Source organism: Salvelinus sp. IW2-2015, unplaced genomic scaffold (genome assembly GCF_002910315.2).
Source record: "Salvelinus sp. IW2-2015 unplaced genomic scaffold, ASM291031v2 Un_scaffold515, whole genome shotgun sequence".
NCBI classification, from domain to species: Eukaryota; Metazoa; Chordata; class Actinopteri; order Salmoniformes; family Salmonidae; genus Salvelinus; species Salvelinus sp. IW2-2015.
The window spans coordinates 340,841-367,395 of record NW_019942566.1 but is presented as its reverse complement, the minus strand read 5'-3'; the positions used below and the strand labels follow the sequence as shown (position 1 = coordinate 367,395).

At 43.2% G+C, this 26,555-nt stretch overlaps 1 protein-coding gene across 1 annotated transcript; it reads left to right on the top strand.

The window, feature by feature from the left end:
- Positions 1-634: 634 nt before the first annotated feature.
- Positions 635-25,868, top strand: LOC112068428 (collagen alpha-2(I) chain). The gene is made up of 49 exons (XM_070438158.1): positions 635-841; positions 2,997-3,006; positions 4,169-4,204; positions 4,800-4,883; positions 5,748-5,804; positions 6,652-6,696; positions 6,952-7,005; positions 7,204-7,257; positions 7,446-7,499; positions 7,645-7,698; positions 8,345-8,398; positions 8,923-8,967; positions 9,357-9,455; positions 9,739-9,792; positions 10,188-10,286; positions 10,494-10,538; positions 10,931-11,029; positions 11,159-11,212; positions 11,321-11,428; positions 11,552-11,605; positions 11,736-11,834; positions 11,977-12,030; positions 12,258-12,356; positions 12,660-12,717; positions 13,492-13,548; positions 13,667-13,767; positions 14,235-14,279; positions 14,515-14,613; positions 14,893-15,000; positions 15,287-15,340; positions 15,457-15,510; positions 16,455-16,508; positions 18,211-18,264; positions 18,578-18,685; positions 19,038-19,091; positions 19,204-19,257; positions 19,759-19,920; positions 20,243-20,350; positions 20,640-20,747; positions 20,883-20,936; positions 21,292-21,399; positions 21,794-21,847; positions 22,039-22,146; positions 22,534-22,587; positions 22,701-22,808; positions 23,144-23,390; positions 23,725-23,909; positions 24,210-24,452; positions 24,736-25,868. The coding sequence occupies exons 1-49, from the start codon at positions 768-770 to the stop codon at positions 24,880-24,882; spliced, it is 4,071 nt and encodes a 1,356-aa protein (XP_070294259.1). The 5' UTR covers positions 635-767; the 3' UTR covers positions 24,883-25,868.
- Positions 25,869-26,555: the final 687 nt, after the last annotated feature.

Genomic DNA, 26,555 nt, shown 5'->3' with positions numbered 1-26,555 from the left:
AATAAAGTGAATACAGACGGCTTTCGTGGAAAATAAGTCAAATATAAGCTAAATCCGTGGTAAAGTACAACTTGAAGTACAAACAGACCACTTCGAAATGAAATGATTTATAAAAAAAGAAACATCTCTTGCATCCTCTCCCTGTATGGCATTTACTTCTTTAAATCCTATTGAAAGAGATGCAAGGCCCCGGTGCCCATGCATTCCTGCGCGCACCCCACTGGACATATTACGCACCAGACCCGAGCCGGGCAATGCGCAAGGTGACAGTCGGATGCCCAACGCGCCCTCACTCAGCCCCGACGCACTGACTGAACTACCCTTTCCCTCTCGGCTACACGTCCAGTGAGATGAACCACCTTACAAAAATTCTGRAAAAAATGCAGGTCTTGCTCCTTTTAAAACGTCTACATTGTCCACGTCCTCAAGAATGGATCTAATTAAACCGTTGCACTCGTCATCATCACCGAAGCATTGCCAACGTTTCTGAGGGAAGGCTGGAGATGTAGGACCACATGACTTATTGGGGCTGGGAAGGGATGGGAGTCATAGGATTTCACTTCTCCTATTGGTCCAGGGGATAACTCTTGACACGCAGACAAAGGAACCTCCTGCCATATAAATAGGACTGATTAGTCTTTATTATTCTAGCATCACGGCAGCAGGTTTCCAAGCTTGGAGTTATTCTAGTCACCACAACTGTATGCCTGCTTGAAGTAGTTAAAACAGGGCACAGCAGCACAAGGAGTCTGCATGTCTGTTTAGACATGCTCAGCTTTGTGGATAACCGGATTCTGTTGCTGCTTGCAGTAACTTCATTGCTAGCATCATGCCAATGTAAGTTTGATATCTGCTTTTTGTGTTTTACCGAGGATTTTTGGTCCCGTTTTAAGAGTTCGGGAGGACTCTTATGCTTGGGTTTTTATTTGGAACCTACTTGGAAATCAACCCGAGGACAGCTAAAAGTTCTTTTGAGGGCTTCCCTCTGGCTATCCCGTATAAAACCGACCGGATCCTGGTCATTTCGGTGGATTCTTCATTATTCTTCCGTGGATACAATTGTTAATTTGATTAGTCTCAGAGAGAGAGAGAAACGCCCTGATGAAAAAAAATAACAGCCTTGAAGGAAGTTGTTAATTTAGTGATTTTGAATAGATTTTAGCCTAGTGGAACTACCAACATTTAGACTACAAATGGAATTTATCTGTAAACTCCTAGTATGAAAAGTTTGGGGCGTTGTACATATTGTTTCAGGAGTCCAGGGAATTAACTTTTATTATAGGGAATTGAAAGGCCGCCCCCTAGTGGTCATATTGAACAGGATCCCTTTTGGCATCAACCCTCTTCGATTTATTTTCTATAGAAATACATACAGATCTTTACAAAAATTTAGATTTTCGATCCCATAATTATTTCTACATATTATTGAAGTTACTTAGTGCAATGTATGGCTTATTTTCTGAGCATTGTGGAAGATAAGGTTTTGCATAGTTAGGGTTAGGGCTAGGGCTATTTCGTAAAAGTTATTATCAGTATTATAAGAATATAAAGCATTAGTTTCAATGCAATACACATGACATTTGATTTATATTTACAAGTAATATAAATTGAAACAATATTTCCCATGATTATATTATTTTTAGTGTCCAAAGGCGCCTCCTAGTGGTGAGGGCCTGACACCGCAGTATTTCAGAGGAGGTGCAATGCCACTCCATCATCAGCAGGGCAGGACCAAATGTAGAATAAATAACCAGTTGTTATGCCATATCAGATTGAGGACACCACTGAGGCTTATACAGGAAAAGCTTAGTTCATCATTGGTCATCACCAGCGACATAAGATGATAGTTCCTCTAATAGCCTCACACCCGTAGGTGCGCACGTTGAATGGTTCTTGGATTAAATCTTTATTCAACTAATTTAGTYATTTAGACCAAATTGAACTCCTAAAAATGAAGGTATTGTAAAAAAAACTTCTCACGTGAGTTATAGTTGTGCATCCACATACCTAAAAACACAATACTTTTTTCTGGTCTCCTCTCCACCACAATGCCAAGCTGTTGTCCTTATGGGATGTGGCAGTACAGACCTGTGTCCACCTGACTGCTTGCTCGTTAGCTAGTGTTCGATTCACACTGAAATGAACAGTCAGTGGGATGTTGTGAACAATGCAGAAGCTAGTGTATTAGCAGTGTGTGTATTGAGCCAATACTTACAGTACTATGGGCCCGAAAGAGAACTTCAGGCCTTGTGAAACCCAAATGTGTTGACTAACTCGATTAGCACATGTATATGGCCAGCTTTGATATCACTTTCACTTTATAATTTTTTTGTCAGATAGGATTTTAGATGCATCTAATGTTGATCTTTATTCATTTACATTTTGATATAGGCTAATGTCAGTTCCCTTGCATTTCATTGATTAGATCCAGTTCTGTGTATATTATACAACCATAGAATTCATAACAGTAATTTGCTCTGAAGGAAAAGAAGAGGGCAACTTGAATTGAACAAATGGTTGGAATATAGAAGGTGGATAAAAATGTAGATTGCTACAAAAAAAAACGATTGTACTTCACATTTCAGACATYTGTTTTTCCTAAAGTTATCATGTTCTAACTGAGTATCCCTTTTTCCCTCTCCTCTTCCTCCTCCTCTTCCTCCTTATTGCAACATCACAGCGGTTAGTACATGTGCATGATATTATCTATCAAACAGCTTTTAGAAGATATTTTACCTTTTGCATCTTGTCTGTTCCAAATTCCAGCTGATATTCGGTGAAAAGATCCCTCTGTTGACAATTTGAGCGATCTCAACTATAGCAGACTGTTACAGTTTCATTTTAGGCTACCCCTTTTTTCTTCACTTTCTGCCAATGAATAGGTGAGGGTCCTATTGGTCAGGGGTAGTGTCAGTGAAAGTTAAAACCGCCCGTGCTGGTGCTGCTTTACCCATGGGGCCACTGGGCACAAGATGTCCTTTAATAGGATCAGGAAGAGGTTTGAAAGCTAAACATTGCAGATACATTCCAGGCCCATATTCACTAAGTCTCAGAGAAGTGCTGATCTAGGATCAGTTTATCCTTTTAAATCATAACAAAATATATTATGTGGACAGGGGGGACCTGATTCTAGATCAGCACTCCTACTATGRTAACTCGATTTGTAATGGACCATGGTCATGTTTATTTTAGACATCTTTTTACAGTATGAAGGAAGTTTGGCCTGTTCAGAATTGCCTGGTATAGTTGAGATTGCTACAAATTGCTCACCTGGAAATTGTATCTCAGCAGTTATATTGGCATTCTGATGTTTTAAAGGGGCAGTGGATCTATAAGGTGAATTGATTATGATAGATTAGGATTGATTGATTGACTGATTGGCCTATCCACCTGCATAGCCTACTGTCATCCAACATCAATCTGGATTTGGCATTCAGCCAGTTAACCAGCTCCATAGTGCTCTTTTAAACATCTCTCTGCAATTGTGAATAAGATAACATTAGATCTGTATGTGGTGTTATGTGTTTGATATTTGTTGTAGTTATCTGCACGAGCATGTGGCTTATAATATACATGTATGCATGCAATAATGCTTTATGACACTGGCAACTAATATGCTTTGTTGGCAAATAAGAGGGATGAAAAAAGCTGATATACAGTTGATATAGCCTACACATTGAATGACATAAGAAATGTGGTGGAAAAGACTGAATAAATAAATCTTATATTTATTTATCTTATTTTCTATCTAGGGGGGATTTAAGGTGAGCAAACATGTTCTTATGTGTCATTTACTAGTATAGAAAAGTGTGGCATATCTGAACTTTGTGGCTCAGGCTCAAAGGTCAAAGATCAAATGTTGAGGCCTAGTCAGCATGCACTGTTGACTCATACAGTAAAGTTAATGTGTGGATATGCTTGTCSTTAAACCGTAAGGTCAAGTTTATGTACACATTACGTACACATACATATACATTACGACACATATTGTGATACAACCTTCAAATGCTACCTTCAAATGCTATAAATGTATTAACATTGATGCAATCATTCATTTGAGATTAGGGTCTATGACCTGCTTTGCTAGAGGCACTGATAAGCTTTTAAAACTTATATTTGAGTCATCTGTCTTGTATGTTTGTCTGATTGAGATATTTTCCCACCATAGGGCCCAAGAGGAGCTAAGGGGCCTCGAGGTGACAGGGTAAGCAAAGAAAACCCGGCTGTTTTGTGCGAACTTTAATATGCTTTGACATTTCCCTTGTTCAATAATTATTGTAATTTTCCATTGGTGTGGAGAGGTTGTATGTTATGTGTCTGTAAGTTACTACACTTGTTTAAATGCACATTTCTGAGAGGGCTACATGACATACTGTTACCCCATGTGGCCACACCCCTTGTTGTCATGGCACAGAGACCTAGATCCTCGATGTTGACATCAATATTATTGGATGTATTTTTACCCAGCTATATTATGAACATATTAGCAATTACATATTTTTTATATGATTTTAAATAAATTATACATCATTATGTAAATCATAACAATTTTGTAATAATTTTGCTTATGTAATATGTTTTCCCGTTTGTCTATAGTGTACAGTATAGCACTTACAGTATGTCACAGGACAGTGCAGGACAGTGCAATCACACCAGAAAACAAAACAGAAAACAAAACTGAAATAGAAAGTCATCATAAACAACATCAACAACAGAAATATGTATAGAATATAAAGTATTTTAGCTCAGACTTTCTTTAATACTAAGTATTTCTCTCGGTCTCTCTCTCTGTCTGATAGGGTCCCCAAGGTCCTAATGGAAGAGATGGTAAACCTGGATTCCCCGGGGTTGCCGGCCCCCCTGGTCCCCCTGGACTTGGAGGAGTAAGTTCACCTATATTATTATGTTTACCACAAAAATGTCCCTAATTTTCTCTAAATGACTGACCGTTCTGTTACTTTGAAAATGTCCCTAATTTTCTCTAAATGACTGACAGTTCTGTTACTCTGAAAATGTCTGACATATCTGTAACTGAAGTTAACCCTCATTTTCTCACTCAAACAATTACTGACAGTTCTGTAACTCAGAAAATGTCATTCATTTTTTCACTGGCTTTAATTTTTCCCTCAGAAGATGGCAGACACTTTTCACCCAACAACACCCATCTACTCTGGTGTGTTTATCAGGCATGGCACTTGGTTCCTCTTTCAAATCTGCCATGTTAAGTGTTCAAAGTGTGCCTTACTCACTAGGGATGGGTTCAATTGGGTAGTCTTGACCCCATGAACTCATGCCCTGATGAACTCATACCCTGTTGACCTTTGACCCTGTGGCCTATGACCCTTTGACCCCACAATGACCCTGTGACACAGTAAAACATAAACATAGCTGCCAGTGCTGTTGTTACATAGTTACTACCATGTTATTACACACACGACATGATGATTGTAGGTTCCAGTGAGTTTATATTATGAGATTATTTAGTTTTATACCAAAAATAAATGTTCAATACTGGTACAGTTTGTCAATATTGTTCAGTGTGGTTCATCATGGTTGACACTAAGGACTACTACTCYCATGTCTCAAGACCCTCAACCGAACATCTGGGATTAATCAATGGAATTTATGACTACTATGCAATTATTATTTGTCACAATACATGTATATTATCATAATTACCTAAACATGGCTTATATTCCTTGTTAATTTGTGTGCTAATGATTTGTGTCCCTTTTTTCTTTTGCCAGAACTTTGCTGCTCAGTTTGATGGAGGAAAGGGCAGTGACCCCGGACCTGGACCAATGGTGAGGCCCCAAATACAAGAGGGAGAGGGTGACCATGAATTAACCCCACATTAAACCCTGACCCCTGACCCCTTGGCACTATGCTGTAGCCACCACCTACAAGGCACCAGCCCCTGGCACTGTCCCTGCTTAGCCCATAGGCATATTCCCTTGGCACTAGTCCTTGCCTAGCCCCTGGCCCCTAGGCACTTGTGTGGATCTGATAAGATGGATGTAAGCAAGTAATGTTGTGAAAATTCCACCTGGCCTATGAGAGGGCAAGGTAGAGTTATTCCTAATCTTCTCAGTGCCTAAGGGTCTATATTGGAATTGAGCCAGAAACAAGGTTGTGGAATAGATCATACACTGTTATGGCACTGATCATATCCTCTTCATCGTCCTGCATGGAGCAGCTGACAGAATATTACACCAAACTCTGGACATGATAGGTGCACTGCAGTTATTTCTTTATCTGTTGCTGTGACCCCTCTCATAGCTAAGTGTTTACCAATAGATACATAGTTAAGTGTTTACCAATAGAATACCAATTGGGTAAACATGAATAGTTGTATTACCCTTTTATTCTCTTCAAATTGTATTCCCCTTCCTCCCAAATCCGTTGAGATTTCATTTCAGATAAGATCTCATACATTTCATTTCAGATAAGACCTCATACATTTCTCGATTTTTATAGGCATGCGTTCCCCGATTTTATGCAAAAGTTTTTGGGTTGCCATATTTCCAATTGCATTCTCCCATACACATATTTATATCTACATTGGATGTGCACTTCCATTGAACAGTATTGAAATGATGTAGGTGCTTTTGTTTGATCTTATTTGAATGTGATTTGTCTTTCTCTCCTCAGGGTTTAATGGGATCTAGAGGACCCAACGGACCTCCCGGATCCCCTGTAAGTAGTTCACGAATGTAATATGTGAAATGACTCAATGTTGTGTCTTTCTCTCATATAAACTCAACACAAAGGCCAGGAGGTCTTCTTGACTAAGTGACCTGATCAGAAATAATCCCCTGTTTTCCCTGGTCAGATCACATGGTCAGGCTGGAATATCTCCTGGTTCTGCTCCTTACACCTAACTGATATCATTGTTTATTTCTATGTCTCATTTGGACAAAATGGCTCACTTATGTGTCTTCCCATCAACAGGGACCCCAAGGATTCACAGGACACGCTGGAGAGCCTGGAGAGCCCGGACAGACTGTAAGATAACTCTCTCATGGAAACTCTAACCTAAACCGGCACACCTAATTTCATTAGTCAACTAATCATCAAGCCTTTTACTAATTGACACTACTACACAGAAAGGCAATCTATAACTTAGAACCTAGAACTTGGAATGTGACTGTGACCTTAACTCTGAACCCTGACCTCTGATCTGTGACCTCTCTCTCATCCAAGGGCTCCATTGGTGCTCGTGGACCCACTGGATCCGCTGGCAAGGCTGGTGAGGATGTAAGTAAACAGTTCAAATCATCTGCATTATTTTGGTCTAACTTTTGAAATAATTAACTGTGGCACTAATTGCCTACTGGGGCGATAAGTGAATGTGGAAAATCTACAGACTACCAATGCTACAAATGCTTTCATGATAGTGGACCTACAGTATACACATCTAATGCAGCTTGTCTGTTCACTTGTAGGGTAACAACGGCAGACCTGGCAAGCCTGGTGACAGAGGTGGCCCCGGAACTCAGGTAAGGGCAATGTCCAGAGCTGACAGATTTGTTAACTAAATATACATTTGACACTAAATATGCATGAACCCACTAAGTGTTATCATTTAAAACATGCAGAGAAAGAGACACAGTTTTTCTAACCTCTTCTCTCCCTCCTCTGTAGGGTGCTCGTGGATTCCCCGGAACTCCTGGACTTCCTGGAATGAAGGGACACAGAGTGAGTATTTACATAAATACATGCTAGGCCCTGCCACTCCTAATGTCTTCCCAGGAGTGCAATGCTCTGAAGGTTACAGATAGAGGTGACTTATATAGAGCTCATGTGATTCCACATGACAGAGAAGCGTGTCTATTCTACGTAATACATTTCTATCTGGATGTTCTGTAATGTTGCACCTCACTGAATGTGACCCTGTCATGTTCTGAAAATATGTATCTCACGGTATATCACGGTATCCCACACATCTCCTCCTGCTTCCTCTTGCACACATATCCCTCATTTCAAATGACACCCTATTCCCTATTTAGAGCACTACTTCTGACCTATGTGGCTCCAGTCAAGTGCACTATAAAGGGAATAGCTTGTGATATGAAGGTAAAACTGTGGGGATTATGGGAAATTAGGAGGAGTTGTATCCCATGAAGCTGAGCGAAAATGCATCCCATATCAAATAGAATGCAAGAAGCAGAGATCTGTAGATAATGATCAAACCAAAAATTCCCTCACCAGATAATCAATATGCTCTGAATGATATGGGGGAAAAAATATCATTTGATATACATATTTTACAGTTTTAATTGATTTTAGACTATAATATTTGTGTATTGTCTCAGGATGCTAACCTGTTCTCGTTGTGCTCCAGGGTTACAATGGTCTGGATGGACGCAAGGGAGAGTCTGGTACCTCTGGTGCTAAGGTAATGTTGCAGCCACACCTTCCTCAATCACAGTTTATTCTCTTACCGCTGGCAAATCTAACATATTTCACAAGCGGCCTAATACAGAGGTGTAACAGAGATTTAGCTTTCATCTTTGTGGGCTGGTTTCCCGGACACAGATTAGGCCTAGTCTTGAACTAGGAAACACTTTCAATGGAGAGATCCATTGTGCAAGCTTTTTATTCCACATATAGGATTAATCTGGGTCCAGGAAACAGGCCCTGTAACACCTAAAAGTAAAGTGAGTTTCGCATACAGTAGCACATTTTAGTGCATGTTTAGTCGTGATCACTCTACATTGATAGCAGTTACTCAAAGGTCAGTTCTTGTTTTACCACTCACATACATAGTACTACATATTTTTTCTAAATCTCAGAGAATACATTTTTTAGGACACTCATGCTTACCAATCTAGATATGTCCCAGAGTTCAAACTCATCTTAACTTTCTACCTCCTATGAGTGCCTGTCATCTGAATACRTGTTCTTCTGCTTCTCACATAGGGTGAGACAGGTGCCCATGGAGCTAACGGAACCCCCGGACAAGCTGTAAGTTCACACATGACGTCACCCTTGTCTTTTCCCTCGTATTGTTCCCTAGAGGGAAATGTCAGCATCAGCATGTTGTCAGGTGCCAGGCAAGGCATATGTACATGTATCATTAATGAAACATGTCACCTGCATAGAGTCTGATTGTACCTCACGATGATTCTTTACCATTTGTCACATTCAAAAGAAATTGCATTCACATAGCTGATTGCAAAGGACACACACMGTGGAGATGAGGACATCAATTGTACAACCAGGAATAGATTATATACAACACATTCTCTGTACATACACACACTTTACAAAATCCCAGTGCACTTGTCCTCAACCATTCTCTCTCTCTCTCTCTCACTCTCTCTCTCTCTCCCACTCTCTCTTCCCCACCCCAGGGTTCTCGTGGTCTGAATGGTGAGAGAGGGCGTGCCGGCCCTGCTGGACCAGCTGGTGCCCGTGGTGCTGATGGAAGCACTGGACCCGCCGGCCCTGCTGTGAGTCCGGCTCCCCCTTTGACCCAATAACCTCTGACCCCTTAACCTAATGGATCACATACATGTGACCCCTCTGTTGTGTAATATAATGCCAGATAGAAGTCACTGTGCCTTTAGGGCCAGATCTGATCCCTCACCTAATCCTAACCTAAATCATTACAGGTGGAAATGCTAAAACTGAAGTTAAATCATCTGCTTCTAGGGGTAGCTTCATCTAACAACCCTTTACTGTAACCATTGACCTCTATTTCACTATGTCCTCTCTCTATTTTCTGTTTCCCAGGGTCCTCTTGGAGCAGCTGGCCCCCCTGGTTTCCCTGGTGCCCCTGGCCCCAAGGTAAGTGTGATGTCATCTCCAGAGCAGTTCTTYATTATCACAATCCCTAGTATATCATCCTTGGAATATCACCTGTAGAATGTCATCTGTAGAATATCATGGACATTATTAGTGTGGACACCAAGGAAGATTCCCAGATTCCCAGTTCTGGGAACTGTAAAGGCACATCTAAGAAGCTTTCTCCACACCAAAAACATGATGTCTCTCTAATTGGTTATTACTATCCGGTAATCTGATTGGTTTACTGTAAAGGGACCAWTCACATTGACCAAACTACTGATTCCATGCATAGTATTCCCATGAGGATTTATATACCATAACACATCTATACAACATCTATATAGCATCCTAAAACAGCCCACTACCCATCTGACTGGATAGTGTCTCTATTACAGGGAGAGATTGGAGGTGCTGGATCCAATGGCCCATCCGGACCTCAGGGAGGCAGAGGAGAGCCTGGTATCAATGGAGCTGTTGGCCCCGTCGGTCCCGTTGTAAGTATACACAGATACCAACAAACCACAACATTCTCACAGTGTGAAACATGTCGTATTGAAGGCTCTCTCTTGTTTTCTGGTTATCTTTTCCTGATGTACTGTATGTAGCGTCATTATTTTGCGTCATGCATCATGGTTTCTTGTTGTCTTGGCACCTCCACACACTTGTCTGCAACACTCTCTTTCCTTTTCCTCTCCTTGTAGGGTAACCCTGGTAACAACGGTATCAACGGCGCCAAGGGAGCTGCTGTAAGTATTCTGGCCATAGTTGCATTGTGGGTAGACTAGATTGACAGTTCAATGGTTATTTAGGGCCAGACAAAGGTCAAGATGTAAAATCTTGTTCACTCGATCCTTGAACTTGTGTAGGTATGATATGASTTATGAATGTAGCACAACAGCAAATATCACTCAAATAACATCAACAATGAATCACTTTAGCTTTGGAATTCATGATGTACAGAACTTATTTCAGTTGTTCCCACATTACATACATGTGATATTAGCCATAAGTAACTGTTGTAGTGAAACCATTGGATATTGGGTAATGTGATTAGGTAATGGTATGGTAATGTTTATGCAGTAGGTCCTTCAGCTGTCTCCTTACTCACCATTTCTTCCATCCTGTGTGTGTGTTCTAGGGTCTCCCCGGTGTTGCTGGAGCCCCTGGTTTCCCTGGCCCAAGAGGAGGTCCYGGCCCCCAGGGCCCCCAAGGATCCACTGGAGCTAGAGGCCTTGGTGTGAGTACCGCTGGACCTAAAAACCAATGCAACAACACTTAACTTTATTCACAGAACATTTACTTTATTCACACAATCTGTATGAATATTGAGTGATTTGATCATGTATCTGTGTTTCTTTGACTGCAGGGTGACCCTGGACCCTCTGGACAAAAGGGAGATTCTGGTGCTAAGGGAGAGCCTGTGAGTATCCATACTACTGCTGTTTAGCAGTATAGGTATGCTCTAGCATTATGTCAGTACATGGTGTGTGTTTGTGGCAGTCTCTAATGTCTCTGCTTTCTCCTTCAGGGTCACTCTGGTGTCCAGGGTGCCGCTGGTCCCGCTGGTGAGGAGGGCAAGAGAGGCTCAACTGGCGAGGCTGGTGCCACCGGGCCCGCTGGTCTGCGTGGAGCTAGAGTGAGTATATTATCCCAGACCCAGTTTACCAGACCCAGGCTAGGGATATTTGTGTGGTGTGGTGTGTTTGATATAAGTTGCAGATGTGGTTGAAACATGTCTCTCTCTGTGTGTGTGTCGTAGGGAGGTGCTGGAACTCGTGGTCTGCCTGGTCTGGAGGGAAGAGGTGGTCCCATTGTAAGTTACCAAAAATATGATTTACCATGATGACAATTGTTCAAAGGCAGAAAAAAAACGGACTTTTACCTTGTAATTTAGTGACTGTTTTGTACTCATGGGTTGCTCTTCCTCCTCCTCTCTCTGACAGGGTATGCCCGGAGCTCGTGGAGCCACCGGCCCTGGTGGTATCCGTGGAGCCCCTGGTGATGCCGGTCGTGCTGGCGAGTCTGGTCTGACTGGAGCTAGAGTAAGTGTCACACACACCTGTCAATCAAAATATTTGTATCAGATGTGTAATGGATTCTCTGATTGTCTAATCTCTGAACCAAATACAGCATGTGTTCTCTAGCTGTGATGCTGAATGACTAACAAGTTCTGTCTGTTTATAGGGCCTCCCCGGAAACTCTGGACAGGGTGGACCCCCAGGCAAGGAAGGCCCATCTGTAAGTGATCAAACACGTCATCTCCAATATTGATCCTTTCAAACGCTCTACATTATTTAAAAAAGTATACAATAAAACTGGTGCCATGATAATGGATTGGTTCAAAGCAGCCACATTGTGTTGGTGGTACGGTTACCCACCCCATCCACCACCAATGTTAACACCCACCTGGTGGTGTTGTGTCATATCTGATCCCCGTTGTTTTGTGTGTGTGTGTCCTCTTCCAGGGTGCTGCTGGTCTGGATGGCCGCACTGGTCCCCCCGGCCCAACTGGACCCAGAGGCCAGCCCGGTAACATCGGATTCCCCGGCCCCAAGGGACCTGGAGTAAGTAGAAACTGGATGTAGAACCAGCAAGTAAAGTAAAACCAGGAAGGAGATCTGCTAGAGGATGACTTGATAGCATGAGATTGGACCGTGAGAGAGACAGCTAGGGTCTTGTTGCACTTCGCTATGGACAGATTATGATCTAAAGAGTAAAAAGGAAGTGATATTGAAGGATAAAATAAAATATGGACAGAATGTGATTTTAGGAGTAGAAAGATTTGTACTTATCTTGATGATGGTCTGTACATCAACATGATGTTCATCTGACATTTCCATGGTCTCTTCTTCCCTTTCGCCCTACAGGGTGAGGCTGGCAAGGGTGGAGATAAGGGACCTACTGGTGCAACTGGTCTGAGAGTAAGTACCCCCGCATCAGACAACATTCATTACATTATCAACTCTCTACTGGTCTGAGAGAAGGTAACCTGGCACAGACAAATTCATTACATTATCAACTCTCTACTGGTCTGAGAGAAGTAACCTGCATCAGACAACATTCATTACATTATCAACTCTACTGGTCTGAGAGAAGGTAACCGCATCAGACAACATTCATTACATTATCAACTCTCTACTGGTCTGAGAGAAGGTAACCCAGCATCAGACAACATTCATTACATTATCAACTCTCTACTGGTCTGAGAGAAGTAACCCCGCATCAGACAACATTCATTACATTATCAACTCTCTACTGGTCTGAGAGAAGGTAACCTGCATCAGACAACATTCATTACATTATCAACTCTCTACTGGTCTGAGAGAAGGTAACCCGCATCAGACAACATTCATTACATTATCAACTCTCTACTGGTCTGAGAGAAGGTAACCCGCATCAGACAACAATTCATTACATTATCAACTCTCTACTGTAAAAGGGAATTAATTTACTATTATGGTAGATATCTCTCAAATTGGCAGTTGGTAAAGCTGAGTATCCTAAATCTGTGACGTCGTAGGACTGACAGGACGCTAGCCAAACAGTCCAAACAAATGTATTACTTTCCTAGATTTATAGTCATTCATTACATTAAGAGTTGTGTTTCCTCAAATCATGAGTTCCATGATAAACACTGACAAAACTATCATGGATCATTGATCATTCCCTACCTTCTCTGTCTCTGCTTAGGGCGGCTAGGGCCCCGGCCGATGGGCAACAATGGAGCTTCCGGCCCAGCTGGAGTTTGTAGTATATGCACTCTTTATTTCATTTAAACACCCCACACGGTAATAACTAGAAATCTTATGTTACAGTGAACTGTATTTGATTTGATTGACTGGTATGCCATCCTCTTCTACAGCGGTTCTAACAGCTGGTGAGAAGGGAGAGCAGGCTGAGCTGTCTGGTGCTCCTGGTCTTCAGGGTGCTGCGACGCAGCCCGTGGCAGGCGTGGAGGCTGGAAAAGGCACACAAGTGAGTAACCAAAACCGTAAACAAACCCGTGTACTCCACAAACCTAGAACTGACCTGTAACACAAACCCAGTGTACATCCACATAGAACCTTGACTGCAACACAAACCCAGTGTAATCCACAAACTTGACCTGTAACACAAACCATTATACATCCACAAACCTAGAACTGATGCTGTACAACAAACCATTTACAATCACAACCTAGGACTGATGATACGACAGACAGTGTACATCCACAAACCTAGAACAAACCTACATCCGCAAAGCCATAGCAAACCAACATCCACAAACGCATATATATTTCCACAAAATCACTAACTGCAAAATATATTTTTGTTTATAGAAATGTTACCTCTTACTGTTCATTTCAGTATATTTTAATAGTATTCTCACTATGTAATATTCTGCACTAACAAAGCATTGTTTTGTAATATTTTTAACTAACAAAGCATTCATCTCTCAACAGGGTATGCCCGGAGACCAGGGACTCCCAGGACCCGCTGGTGTCAAGGTATGTCCACTCATGAATCCCTCTCAYAGAACATTAAGTATGATCTTCTAACAGCTGGTCAACCAAACACATGTTGCTGTTCACCCATTTACCTGTACTCTTAAGTATAGGCCTTAACTAGACCCTATTTTTATATACAATTCACATCCACACATTTGTAGTGTATACATACTGTGGTGTGCCCATGACAGAGCCCTGGTGCTGACAGTCGCCCTCTCTCTATGTCTGTTCCTAGGGAGAGCGTGGAAACTCTGGTCCTGCTGGCTCTGGCGGATCTCAGGGAGCCATCGGTGCTCGTGGACCTGCTGGAACTCCTGGCCCCGATGGTGGCAAGGTGAGCACAGCTCTATGAAGGGCTTAGTAAACAAGGCCCAGAGTTTGTCCTGTTCACCTGGTCAGGTCATGTGGTCTGGAAATCCTCCTGGCCCTACAGTCGGTATAACCAAAATATATGAACGATAGATCTGATAGTACTGGTGTATTCTGTATGAGAAATACACAACTGTTCTTTTAAGCACTGTAGTCAGATGAAGCTCCTAACCACTCATGAGCTTGCTCCATGAGTTGGATAGCTTATAGGTGGAACCATTCTTCACCAATGTCTCTGTTTCAGGGAGAGCCTGGTTCTGTCGGCATTGTTGGTGCCGCTGGACACCAAGGACCCGGTGGTATGCCCGGTGAGCGCGGTGCTGGTGGTACTCCCGGACCCAAGGGTGAGAAGGTAAGTCCCCCCAGAATATGCCGCCTGTAAACATATAAAAAAGTTACATTTCACAAGAAAAACAGAAATCATGTGAAAAGTTGCATAAAAGCTAGAATTGATGTAAATTATAATTTCTGATATGCTGATGTGAAATGCAGTGCTTGATAAAGTTGTCCTACAGTACAAACACTGGGAGAATTTGAAATACTGATTTTATCTGATAGACCTAGACTAAAAACAACTCTATATAATGGCTATTTTAAATGAGGGACTGTAACATGTCTTTTCCCCCTTTCCAATCTAGGGTGAGGGTGGACACAGAGGACTTGAGGGTAACATGGGAAGAGACGGTGCCCGTGTAAGTTCCTCTCTCATCTAATGTGGTCACTTTCACAATGAAAACAACATCCAATTCATTGTTATTCTGTCTCTATTGTGTCTTAGTCTGACTTTGTACCTTGTGTCTCTTTCTAGGGTGCCCCCGGACCAAGTGGACCCCCTGGACCTTCCGGTGCTAATGGTGAAAAGGTAAACAGCCTGAATATCGTCTCCTTTAACCTCAACACATGAAAGGATATCTAAGGATGAAGGAAATACGTTGGTTCAGATGATGAGAAATATTGTGGGGCTCACTTAGGGAAGATTTGTCAACGATTGTGCATATCCAAGAAATCCAAGATGGAGTAGGCCTAATGTTCACTGACCTACAGAGGAGCAATGATGTCCATGGCCATTTCAAGACTCTTTGGCTTGACCTTCAGAGGAGCAATGATGTCAATGGCCATTTCAAGACTCTTTGGCTTGACCTTCAGAGGAGCAATGATGTCAATGGCCATTTCAAGACTCTTTGGCTCTCCACAAGTGATCAAGATATGGACTGGACCATATTGTTGAGTGTGTTCATTCTGAATATTTGGAAAACAACAAATGCCTGTCTACTCCAGACCAAAGAGAAGGACTATGAGCACACCACCTACCACAGCTTGTGAAGCTAGAATCTCAACCTCGCCATCTGCTGGGCAGTTTGCAGTTGCACACTGCCGAGGTCACAACAGCTGATGTCATCTCCAAAGGATGGAAACCAGGGTTATGTTCAGGAGGGTACACTGTACCGCTCACCCATATGTTTTAAACATTTTGCATCGTAAAACAGAAAGTTGGACAAGCACCACCCTGTTTCAAAACATTTTCTCCTAACGCTGGACATGAACCTGGCAGAAAGCACACTGCCTGGACACCTGCTCCATTATACATCATCATACTTCAAACTCATCTACCAGCATATGGCAGTTGATGATGGTAGTCATAGTAACAACTATTTTGCATTTTTTGGAAACAAATAGTCAATACACTTAAATACTGGACATTCTGTGGAACTTGAAGGTGTAGGTTTGACTGGTCAAAGCTATACAGACTGGATTGATATTTTGGATTGATTCAGCCCACACATTCTCATCTTTGCTCTCTTTCAGGGTGAGTCTGGCTCCTTCGGCCCTGCCGGACCTGCTGGTCTTCGTGGACCCAGTGTAAGTACCTACAAACACTTATATAACACATAACACATATAACACATCTATAACACATTATAACATGTCTGCTCATCACCCCTCATCAAAGGAATTAAGGACTAACATGATCTAGTATTCAGAATGTCTACCCAATATAGACGCTATATCAGTCAACACTATCATGTTGTTAGGTTCTAAACAAACAGAGTAAAAACTCAAACGGACGAACGGACACACAAGCATATTTATACCTTCTGACTAGATGGAGTCACCTCCTAGTATGTCTAAGATAAACAATCAGTTTCTGTTGCTAGGCAGGAACTCAGCCTGTTCCTCTTACTGGTGTGTGTGTGTGTGTGTGTGTGTGTGTGTGTGTGTGTGNTGTGTGTGTGTGTGTGTGTGTGTGTGTGTGTGTGTGTGTGTGTGTGTGTGTGTGTGTGTGTGTGTGTGTGTGTGGCCCCCCTCCCAGAGGTTTATTCTCTCTTCAACTGTTGACCTTATCTCGAGTTGAGTTCCACATCTCTCCTTGTCCTAGTTCTACAGAAACTGGCCTTCCTTTATCAGGAACTGAGACTAGACTGTTGCTCTTTACCTCCTTCCGTAGAAATATTCATATTCAGCAATAAAATGTTTGAACAGACAGAAACTTTCTGTACTGCCCCTTGTCTCACCACGAAGTAACTTTCTGTACTGCCCCTTGTCTCACACAGTAACTTTCTGTACTGCCCCTTGTCTCACACAGTAACTTTCTGTACTGCCCCTTGTCTCACACAGTAACTTTCTGTACTGCCCCTTGTCTCACACAGTAACTTTCTGTCATGCCCTTGTCTCACACAGTAACTTTCTGTACTGCCCCTTGTCTCACACAGTAACTTTCTGTACTGCCCCTTGTCTCACACAGTAACTTTCTGTACTGCCCCTTGTCTCACACAGTAACTTTCTGTACTGCCCCTTGTCTCACACAGTAACTTCTGTACTGCCCCTTGTCTCACACAGTAACTTTCTGTACTGCCCTTTCTCACCAGTAACTTCTGTACTGCCCTTGTCTCAACAGAACTCTTCGTACTGCCCCTTGTCTCACACAGTAACTTTCTGTACTGCCCCTTGTCTCAACAGTAACTTTCTGTACTGCCCCTTGTCTCACACAGTAACTTTCTGTACTGCCCCTTGTCTCACACAGTAACTTTCTGTACTGCCCCTTGTCTCACACAGTAACTTTCTGTACTGCCCCTTGTCTCAACACAAAGTAACTTTCTGTACTGCCCCTTGTCTCACACAGTAACTTTCTGTACTGCCCCTTGTCTCACACAGTAACTTTCTGTACTGCCCCTTGTCTCACACAGTAACTTTCTGTACACAGAGTTCCTATTCACCCTTCATTGACTCCAACATATAMATTTCTTATAGATGTAAAGTAATCAATACATTCTAGTATGGTGACAGGAATAAGTATATTTMAAGATAGAATCCAACAATGTCATGTTATATCAGTGTCTAGTTGATGCTTGATTATCTGTCTGGTTGGATGGATGGCTAGATGGATGGATGGTTAGATGGATGGCTAGGTGGATGGCTGGATGGATGGTTAGATGGATGGCTAGATGGATGGCTAGATGGATGGCTGGATGGATGATCGGATGGTTGGATGGATGTGTATATATCTACTGTACATGGATGGACTCCTCTGACCATTTGTCTCTGTGTTCCTGCTCTGATTTAGGGAGAGCGTGGAGAGGGTGGACCTGCTGGACCTCCCGGCTTCGCCGGACCCCCTGTAAGTACTCATTCGGTTGATACCCTGAAACCACACACAAACACGTCACATACATGTATGCATCAAAATATAGTGATGTTCTTTAACATGGAGACATACACACAAGCTCACTCCTTCACTGACCGATGCATGGAAACACACACGTAAACACACACACTAATTCACTGTCTGACAGACTAATAAACACACATACACAAACTTGTGTGCACACACCTTTACACACATACACACACAAACACACACACTACCTCGTGTTTCTGCAGCCTTTGTTCTGTGGGTTCTGTTCTGACCCATGTCTGTGCATCCCATGCAGGGTTCTGATGGTCAGTCTGGCCCTAGAGGAGAGAAGGGACCCGCTGGTGGAAAGGGAGATGTCGGCCCCGCCGGCCCTGCTGGACTTGCTGGCCAATCTGGACCTTCTGTAAGTCACTTACTTAGTTGGTCCTCTTAATTCCAATGTGCGACACACGGCCCATTCTTACCACCTACTTCAATGGGAATCCACTGARTCATTCACACAGACAATTATATGCAGTACATGGTCCTGTTTGGCTTAGGTGGTAGAGAATGGTGCTTGCACTGCCAGGGTTGTGGGTTTGATACCCAGGGCCACCAATATGTATAATGTATGCAGGCATGACTAAGTCTCTTTGGATAAAAGCCTCTGCTAAGTGGCAAATGTTGTTATTATTACAAGATGTACATCCTCACTGGGAATGATATCCTCTACTTGTGAAGATGATGATGTAAACTGACTTCCTGTGCTTGTCTAGGGTGCTAGCGGACCCGCTGGCCCTCCTGGTGGTCGTGGTGATGCTGGACCTTCTGTAAGTACTGTCACTGATATCACACACACACAACGACACCCCATATCTCTGTGACCCAGTGACCCTGGCTGCTTTCTAACCTTTGACCTTTGTGTGTGTTCTTTCTCTTCAGGGTCTGACCGGTTTCCCTGGTGCTGCCGGTAGAGTTGGAGGCCCCGGTCCCGCTGTAAGTGCGGCAGTAGTGTTAACACACACACACACAAACACACGGAGGTGCCATTTTGTACAGATGTAGGATCTTCATTTGATCACYCTGTTGCAGGATAACTTTTACACATTTAAAATGTGTGGTGTGTTTGAGGTTTAAAAAGGCTTCTTAAGTTTGTAATTTAGACTTTGACATTCCCTTACAAAGAAATGATCAACCCCTACAAAAATGTGCATTCATAAAAATCCACATAATAATTCACATTTCCTGTTGCTGCARGTTTATTTTCTTGCTATAGCAAATTGGCTCGAATTAAGAGGCTACATCTGTACTTAGAAGCAATATCATGCTGGCTAGACATCATGTAGTTATTCAAACCACTTGTGTTCATATTTCACTCATGTCAGTCTCTTATCAGAGATAACAACATCCTGGCTGATTCTGAACAAACATACACAGATACTCCTCCCAATTTTTATCCTCAACAACCACCTGTCCTGTCCTCTTCCCTACACACAGGGTATTGCTGGGCCCCCTGGCTCCGCCGGTCCCGCTGGCAAGGATGGCCCTCGTGGTCTCCGTGGTGATTCTGGCCCCGGTGGACCTCAGGGAGAGCAGGGAGTTGTTGGCCCCGCTGGTATCACTGGAGACAAGGGACCCAGTGGAGAGAGCGGTCCTCCCGTAAGTCATCATAACTCCCATTGAGGCCTCTCAGTAAGCTTCTCCTCAATAAAGGATTTATGCTGTGGCTTTCACTAGCCTGGTTCCAGATCTGTTTGTGCTGTTTTGCCATAGGACCATAGGAGTTGGCAAAACAGCACAGAACCATTCTGGGACCAGGCTAGCTTTTCATTAGATCTCAAAGCGTTTTACATTGTTTGGGTTGCATAACAAAACAGCCCCATTCACCACTTATGGCGATGACGGGGGAAAGTGATTGTGTTTCTTTCTCTGTTCTATGCTTTTCTCCACTCTCACCTCCTGATCTCCTGTCCCTGTTCAGGGTGCTCCTGGTACCGCTGGACCCCAAGGTGTGCTCGGACCCTCTGGCTTCGTTGGTCTGCCTGGTTCCCGTGGTGACAAGGGTCTTCCTGGCGGTCCTGGTGCTGTGGTGAGAGCATCACACCTTCTGTTTCAAAACATTATTCAAACTGCCCTAGCAGACACATCCGACCACAGAACAAACAAAAAGGCTCTGTAAAAATAGCAATTTGTCATATTTTATGGGAATGATTTTGATCAAATGGGGCAAATCACAGTTCTATTCCAGACAGGTGGAGCCCAGACAACCAGATTTGTTTGCGCTGCAATCTATTGATGAGTTATGGATACAGTACATAGTTACTTACTATGGTATGTGTTTGTACTGTGTTGACCCTGTGATACTCTGTGCCATTCAGGGTGAGCCTGGTAGACTTGGACCTGCTGGTGCCTCTGGACCCCGTGGTCCCTCTGGTAACATTGGCATGCCCGGTATGACTGGTACTCAGGGAGAAGCTGGACGTGAGGTAAGGATTGATTGTTTGATGTGTTAAACAAGTACTCAGAGCCTGTATTCTAGACTCATGGCCCAAATCCTACATTTTAGTTTACCCACAGTTCCCATGGCAACACAATTAACATGCTATTGTGTCACCACACAGGGTAACTCTGGCAACGATGGACCTCCCGGCCGTCCCGGAGCTGCTGGCTTCAAGGTACAGTGCTCTCTGTCAGTTATGCTGTAGGGTGAAGTAGCCCCTAGACGCTAATCTGGGGTCAGTTTAGCATTTTCCCCTCTAATRGTTAAGGTTASGATTGGTAGAGGGGAAGTTGATCATACCTTGGGACAACTTCACCCCGGAGCGTAATTTATACCTCACAGTACTGACGACACCGTTCACCTGAGCTGAATTCAGGACTAAATCCATCTTGTAGTGGAGTGGAAATGTTCCCTTTGGCTTCCATTTTACAAACTTCATCTCAGGAACATGTTAAGTTCATATGAATATCAGTTAAAACTATAATGTCTTGAACTTTCAACTTTGAACCTTGAACTTTGCGCCCTCGCAGGGTGACCGTGGTGAGCCTGGTTCTCCTGGAGCCCTTGGAAGCTCTGGTCAACCTGGACCCAACGGACCCGCTGGCTCCGCTGGCAGACCTGGAAACCGTGGAGAGTCTGTAAGTGCCCCCCCTACCCGAATTGGACCCCCTGAACAGGGTTGACGAAGGGCACGTTTAACTGGTTTCTAGAAGGAGGACGGTGGAGTCCATGTTAGCAATGGCATGATGTTACAGTATTTCCCCTAGCTTTCCCATGAGAGGCTCCTTCTTCATATACCCATATAACCCCTGTAACTATTCCCCAGGTCGTTACTGGAAATGTAAATGAGAATGTGTTCTCAGTCAACTTACCTGGTAAAATAAGGGTTAAATAAATACTACAATACTTATAGAAAAAAAGCATTCACATGAAACAGAAACATCACTTCTACACTACACAGAAGAATTGTTCCTGTGGTTCTATCTCTAGCATGCTGATGTGGATATATCTTCTCCCTCTCTGCCTCTATAGGGCCCCACTGGAAACGGTGGTCCCGTCGGTGCTGCTGGTGCMCGTGGTGCCCCCGTGAGTACCCTGTCTAACCTCATACCTCATCTGAATTAGAACTCCACTAATCATTTAATTTATCTTAATGCATCACCGTAGCCTAGTTGTGCCTATACTGTAGACTATACTGTAGCCATAGCCTAGTTGTGCCTATACTAAATGTGAAATAACACACCTGTGTTATGGTTCTGTGTCTCCTTGTGTTGTAGGGCCCCGCTGGTCCCCGCGGAGAGAAGGGTGGCGCTGGAGAGAAGGGAGACAGAGGCATGAAGGGTCTGCGTGGACATGGTGGTCTCCAGGGAATGCCCGGACCTAATGTAAGTCATGATGACTGCTGTGACCATCCATCAAGATCAATTCAATATGATCTAATCTCCTATCCTGAAATATCCCATCCCATATGCCCAAGTTTGTATTAGCTTCACCATTTCATTTATAGACGCCTTATAGCCACTTCACGTAAATATCAGAATAATTTACAGTACGACAATGTTCTTATGCTGTAGCTACTCCTGAGCTAGCCGTATCTCTCCCCTACAGGGACCAACTTTAGCTACACCTGAGCTCTCGTCTAATCATATTTCTCCCCTACAGGGACCAACTTTAGCTACACCTGAGCTCTCGTCTAATCATATTTCTCCCCTACAGGGACCAACTTTAGCTACCCCTGAACTTTCCTGTCTAATCATATCTCTCCCCTACAGGGACCATCTGGTGAGACTGGCTCTGCTGGTATCACTGGACCTGCTGGACCCAGAGTAAGTAACTATTACTATCCACATCAAACGCTCCCTCCATTGTATCTTCTTCCAACTAGACAGATAAATGTATTTGACACCTCTCCTTGTCCTCTACCTCTCCTTGTCTCTAGGGCCCCGCCGGACCCCATGGTCCCCCTGGTAAGGATGGTAGAGCTGGAGGTCATGGTGCTATCGGACCTGTTGGACACCGTGGTTCCCCTGGACATCTTGGACCTGCTGTGAGTTTATCTAGTACTCACATAACTGCCTCAATCAGCCACTCAGTCAGTCAGCCAGTCAGCCACTCAGTCAGTCAGCCAAATGCCACAGAATTGGTGACGAAGGGGACTGATTGTTTAAGGTGTGAAGGCAGACACTAGCTGTTAACATAGCAACACATAATGGATCTAGGTTGACTTATAATTTGCTTAAAAAGAACTTCACTGATACAAGTTAAGCTTTTAGCATGAGAAAGTGCGAATGAGATACTTCTCTGCAGCATCAGCATCAGCATCAGCAGCAGTGACCCACCTTACTAAGGTTGAGGTTGTTAACTCTCTTCTCTCGCCCACAGGGTCCACCCGGCTCTCCTGGACTTCCCGGGCCCGCAGGTCCCGCTGGTGGTGGATACGACCAGTCTGGTGGTTACGATGAGTACAGAGCCGATCAGCCCTCTCTCAGGGCCAAGGACTATGAGGTGGACGCCACCATCAAGTCCCTGAACTCCCAGATCGAGAACATGCTCACCCCCGAGGGCTCCAAGAAGAACCCCGCCCGTACCTGCAGAGACATCAGACTCACCCACCCCGAATGGAGCAGCGGTGAGTTGGTGGCACAGAAACATCTGTCTTTCTCTTCATTGATTTTTTGACTCACCGAGGTGCCTTAGAACCCTCACACTCTCTTTGTAAACTCTTAACCACTAAAATCTCTAGTTCATTCTAGTCTCAACACAGACTAACTAACTTTCCATATCTTTATCTATCACCCTACATGTCACTATCAATACTCTCCTTGAGTGATCAAACCCATACAATAGACAGTATCATGTTGAATAATATTATTATTCAATGATTATTAATAATAATAGTAATAATAGTGATAATAACACTATCAGTGCTAATCAATGTCATTCTTTCTTGTACTCCCCTGCAGGTTTCTACTGGATCGACCCCAACCAGGGCTGCATCGCTGACGCCATCAAGGCCTACTGCGACTTCTCCACCGGACACACCTGCATCCACCCTCACCCCGAGAGCATCGCCCGCAAGAACTGGTACAGGAGCTCTGAGAACAAGAAGCACGTCTGGTTCGGCGAGACCATTAACGGTGGTACTGAGGTGAGCAGACTGAACCTGTACTGATTCTAATGACAAGAGCGTACAGTTTAAACATCTGAGAGGAAGATATATTGATTTGATTGGTACACCAGTTTGATTCTAGGCATATTTTAGTAGTATTGTATAGGCCCATGTTATTGGCTTACATTCATCTCCAGAACCATAAACCTGATTGCATTGGTTCCATTTGAAAGAGATCATCAGATATCTATCTGATTCTTCACCCAGGTTTTTCTCTAAATGCTTGATACTGCATCTTGACACTGATCCTGTCTTAATTCCTCCAATGTTGTTTCTCAGTTTGCTTACAACGACGAGACCCTGAGCCCTCAGAGCATGGCCACACAACTGGCCTTCATGCGTCTCCTGGCCAACCAGGCCACCCAGAACATCACATACCACTGCAAGAACAGCGTGGCGTACATGGATGGAGAGAACGGCAACCTGAAGAAGGCTGTCCTCCTGCAGGGTTCCAACGACGTGGAGCTGAGGGCCGAGGGCAACAGCCGCTTCACTTTCAACGTTCTGGAGGATGGCTGCACTGTAAGTCCCCTTTCTTTTACACTGCAATGTCTGGAACAATAGCTTTGTTCATTCTCTCTCTGTGTTCACTTCCACAAATAGATACAGTGCATGGTAGAAGGGTGAACTCAGGCTCAGGGTAGTTTTCTGTAACTTCCTGGTTAGTGAAAGAGTTTGGGAACCTGACTYTTTATTTAAAGTATCATAGGTTTCTACTGTAGGGTATTATTGTACATTTTCAAGATATGATATACTGAGTGCACTATTCTGATACATGGTTTCTCCTTTTGTCCTACCTCTGCAGAGACACACTGGCCAGTGGAGCAAGACAGTCATTGAATACAGAACAAATAAACCATCTCGCCTGCCCATCCTCGACATTGCACCTTTGGACATTGGTGGAGCTGATCAAGAGTTTGGTTTGGACATTGGCCCAGTCTGTTTCAAATAAATAGACTCATGATAAATTAAAAAAAGGGAGAAAGAAAGAAAAAAAGAAAAAATCTCTGCCCTTCTTTGTGTGTTTTTTTTTATACTGAATGCTCATTCCCTCTGCGCATCCACTTGCTTAAGCTGGGCTCTATCGGAGAGGACCAATGGACTGAACGGAGCGTTGTGCAATGCAAATTAATACAGCAGCCCAAAGAGACGCGGGAAAACACCATGTTGTGGAACATGTCAACATTTTGTAAAAAATCTAATAAGTGTAATAAAAACGCTGAAAGTATGCATCACTTTGTGGTCTTTGTATATCTTCCAAAGAGGAGGTTTAAAACCACAATTTTTTTTTTTTATAAAAAAAAAAAGGTTGAAGCTACCTCATGCCTGTGTTTTAGAAAATACTTTTGAGAAGCTGTCTGATCCACAACGTAGATGTTACGAATTCTACGGCTTCAAGCTCTGTCCTGTATCAAAGGTGCTGAATTACTTGAAGCAGAGATCTATGGTGCTAAACATGCAGCTGTGGAAAAGCAGGAAACCACTCATTCTCACTGTGTTACTTTGTATTGACTTTGATGAGTCTTGCACAGGCCCCCCTGATAAACCCCATTTTAAGCAGGTGGAATTTTCCTAAATCTGGTCTGATGTTTGTCTGGTTTTGACTTTGTTTCTGTTTTTTTTTTTATATATTTTTTTGGTCTCGAAGTTTTGTTTTCTTTTTGTTCAGACATTTTACTCCTTCAATTCCCCCTATCAATGCAGTGTTCATGCTGACAGCACATTATTTTATCCATTTTTAATGGATTTTAGGCGGCCTCTCTCTCAAAACAAAACCACAAAGTTTATTGTACCTATTTTGTATATGTGAGATGTTTAAATAAAGTGTGAAAGTTCTGAAATAAAGCATGTCCAATGTTCCAAAACGACACCATTCAATGACTAAAGTGCTTTCATGTTTTAAGATGATGATATTATTAAATGAGTTTGGAGTTGAAAGATTGTTTTGTSTTTTTGGTAATATATAGAACTTAACTTTTCCTTCCACATATCATCTTCACGACCAAGAGGAGAATACAAAGACCCTGCCAGTATGCAAGTAACTTCTTTAATCATCATTTTGTATTTTCTATCAGTAAACCAAACACCTTCTTTCAATAGATTAAGAATCAAATAGCCCAACAAGTACATGAAAACAGATGTCTGTTTACAAATGTAGCATTCACCACAGCTAACACAGGCACACAGTAGGCTACAACATTCATCATAGCTGAAACAGGCCCCACATTAGGCTAAAACATCCACCACAGCTAACACAGGCCTACAGTAGGCTACAAATTCAACCATAGCTAACAGCACTACAGTACTGTGGGCTACAAACATCCCCACAGCTAACACAGGCCTACAGTAGGCTACAACATCCACCACAACTACACAGGCCTACAGTAGGCTACAACATCCACCATAGCTAACACAGGCCTACAGTACAATATAATACAACATCCAGCATAGTTAACACAGGCCTTCATTAGGCCACAACATCCACCACAACCAACACAGGCCTACATTAGGCTACAACATCCACCACAGCTAACACATGCCTACATTAGGCTACAACATGGGTGGGCCACCAGTACTTCCCAGAAAGGCAGCGCACCGTCCGACCGATGCCAGGATGACCAGAGG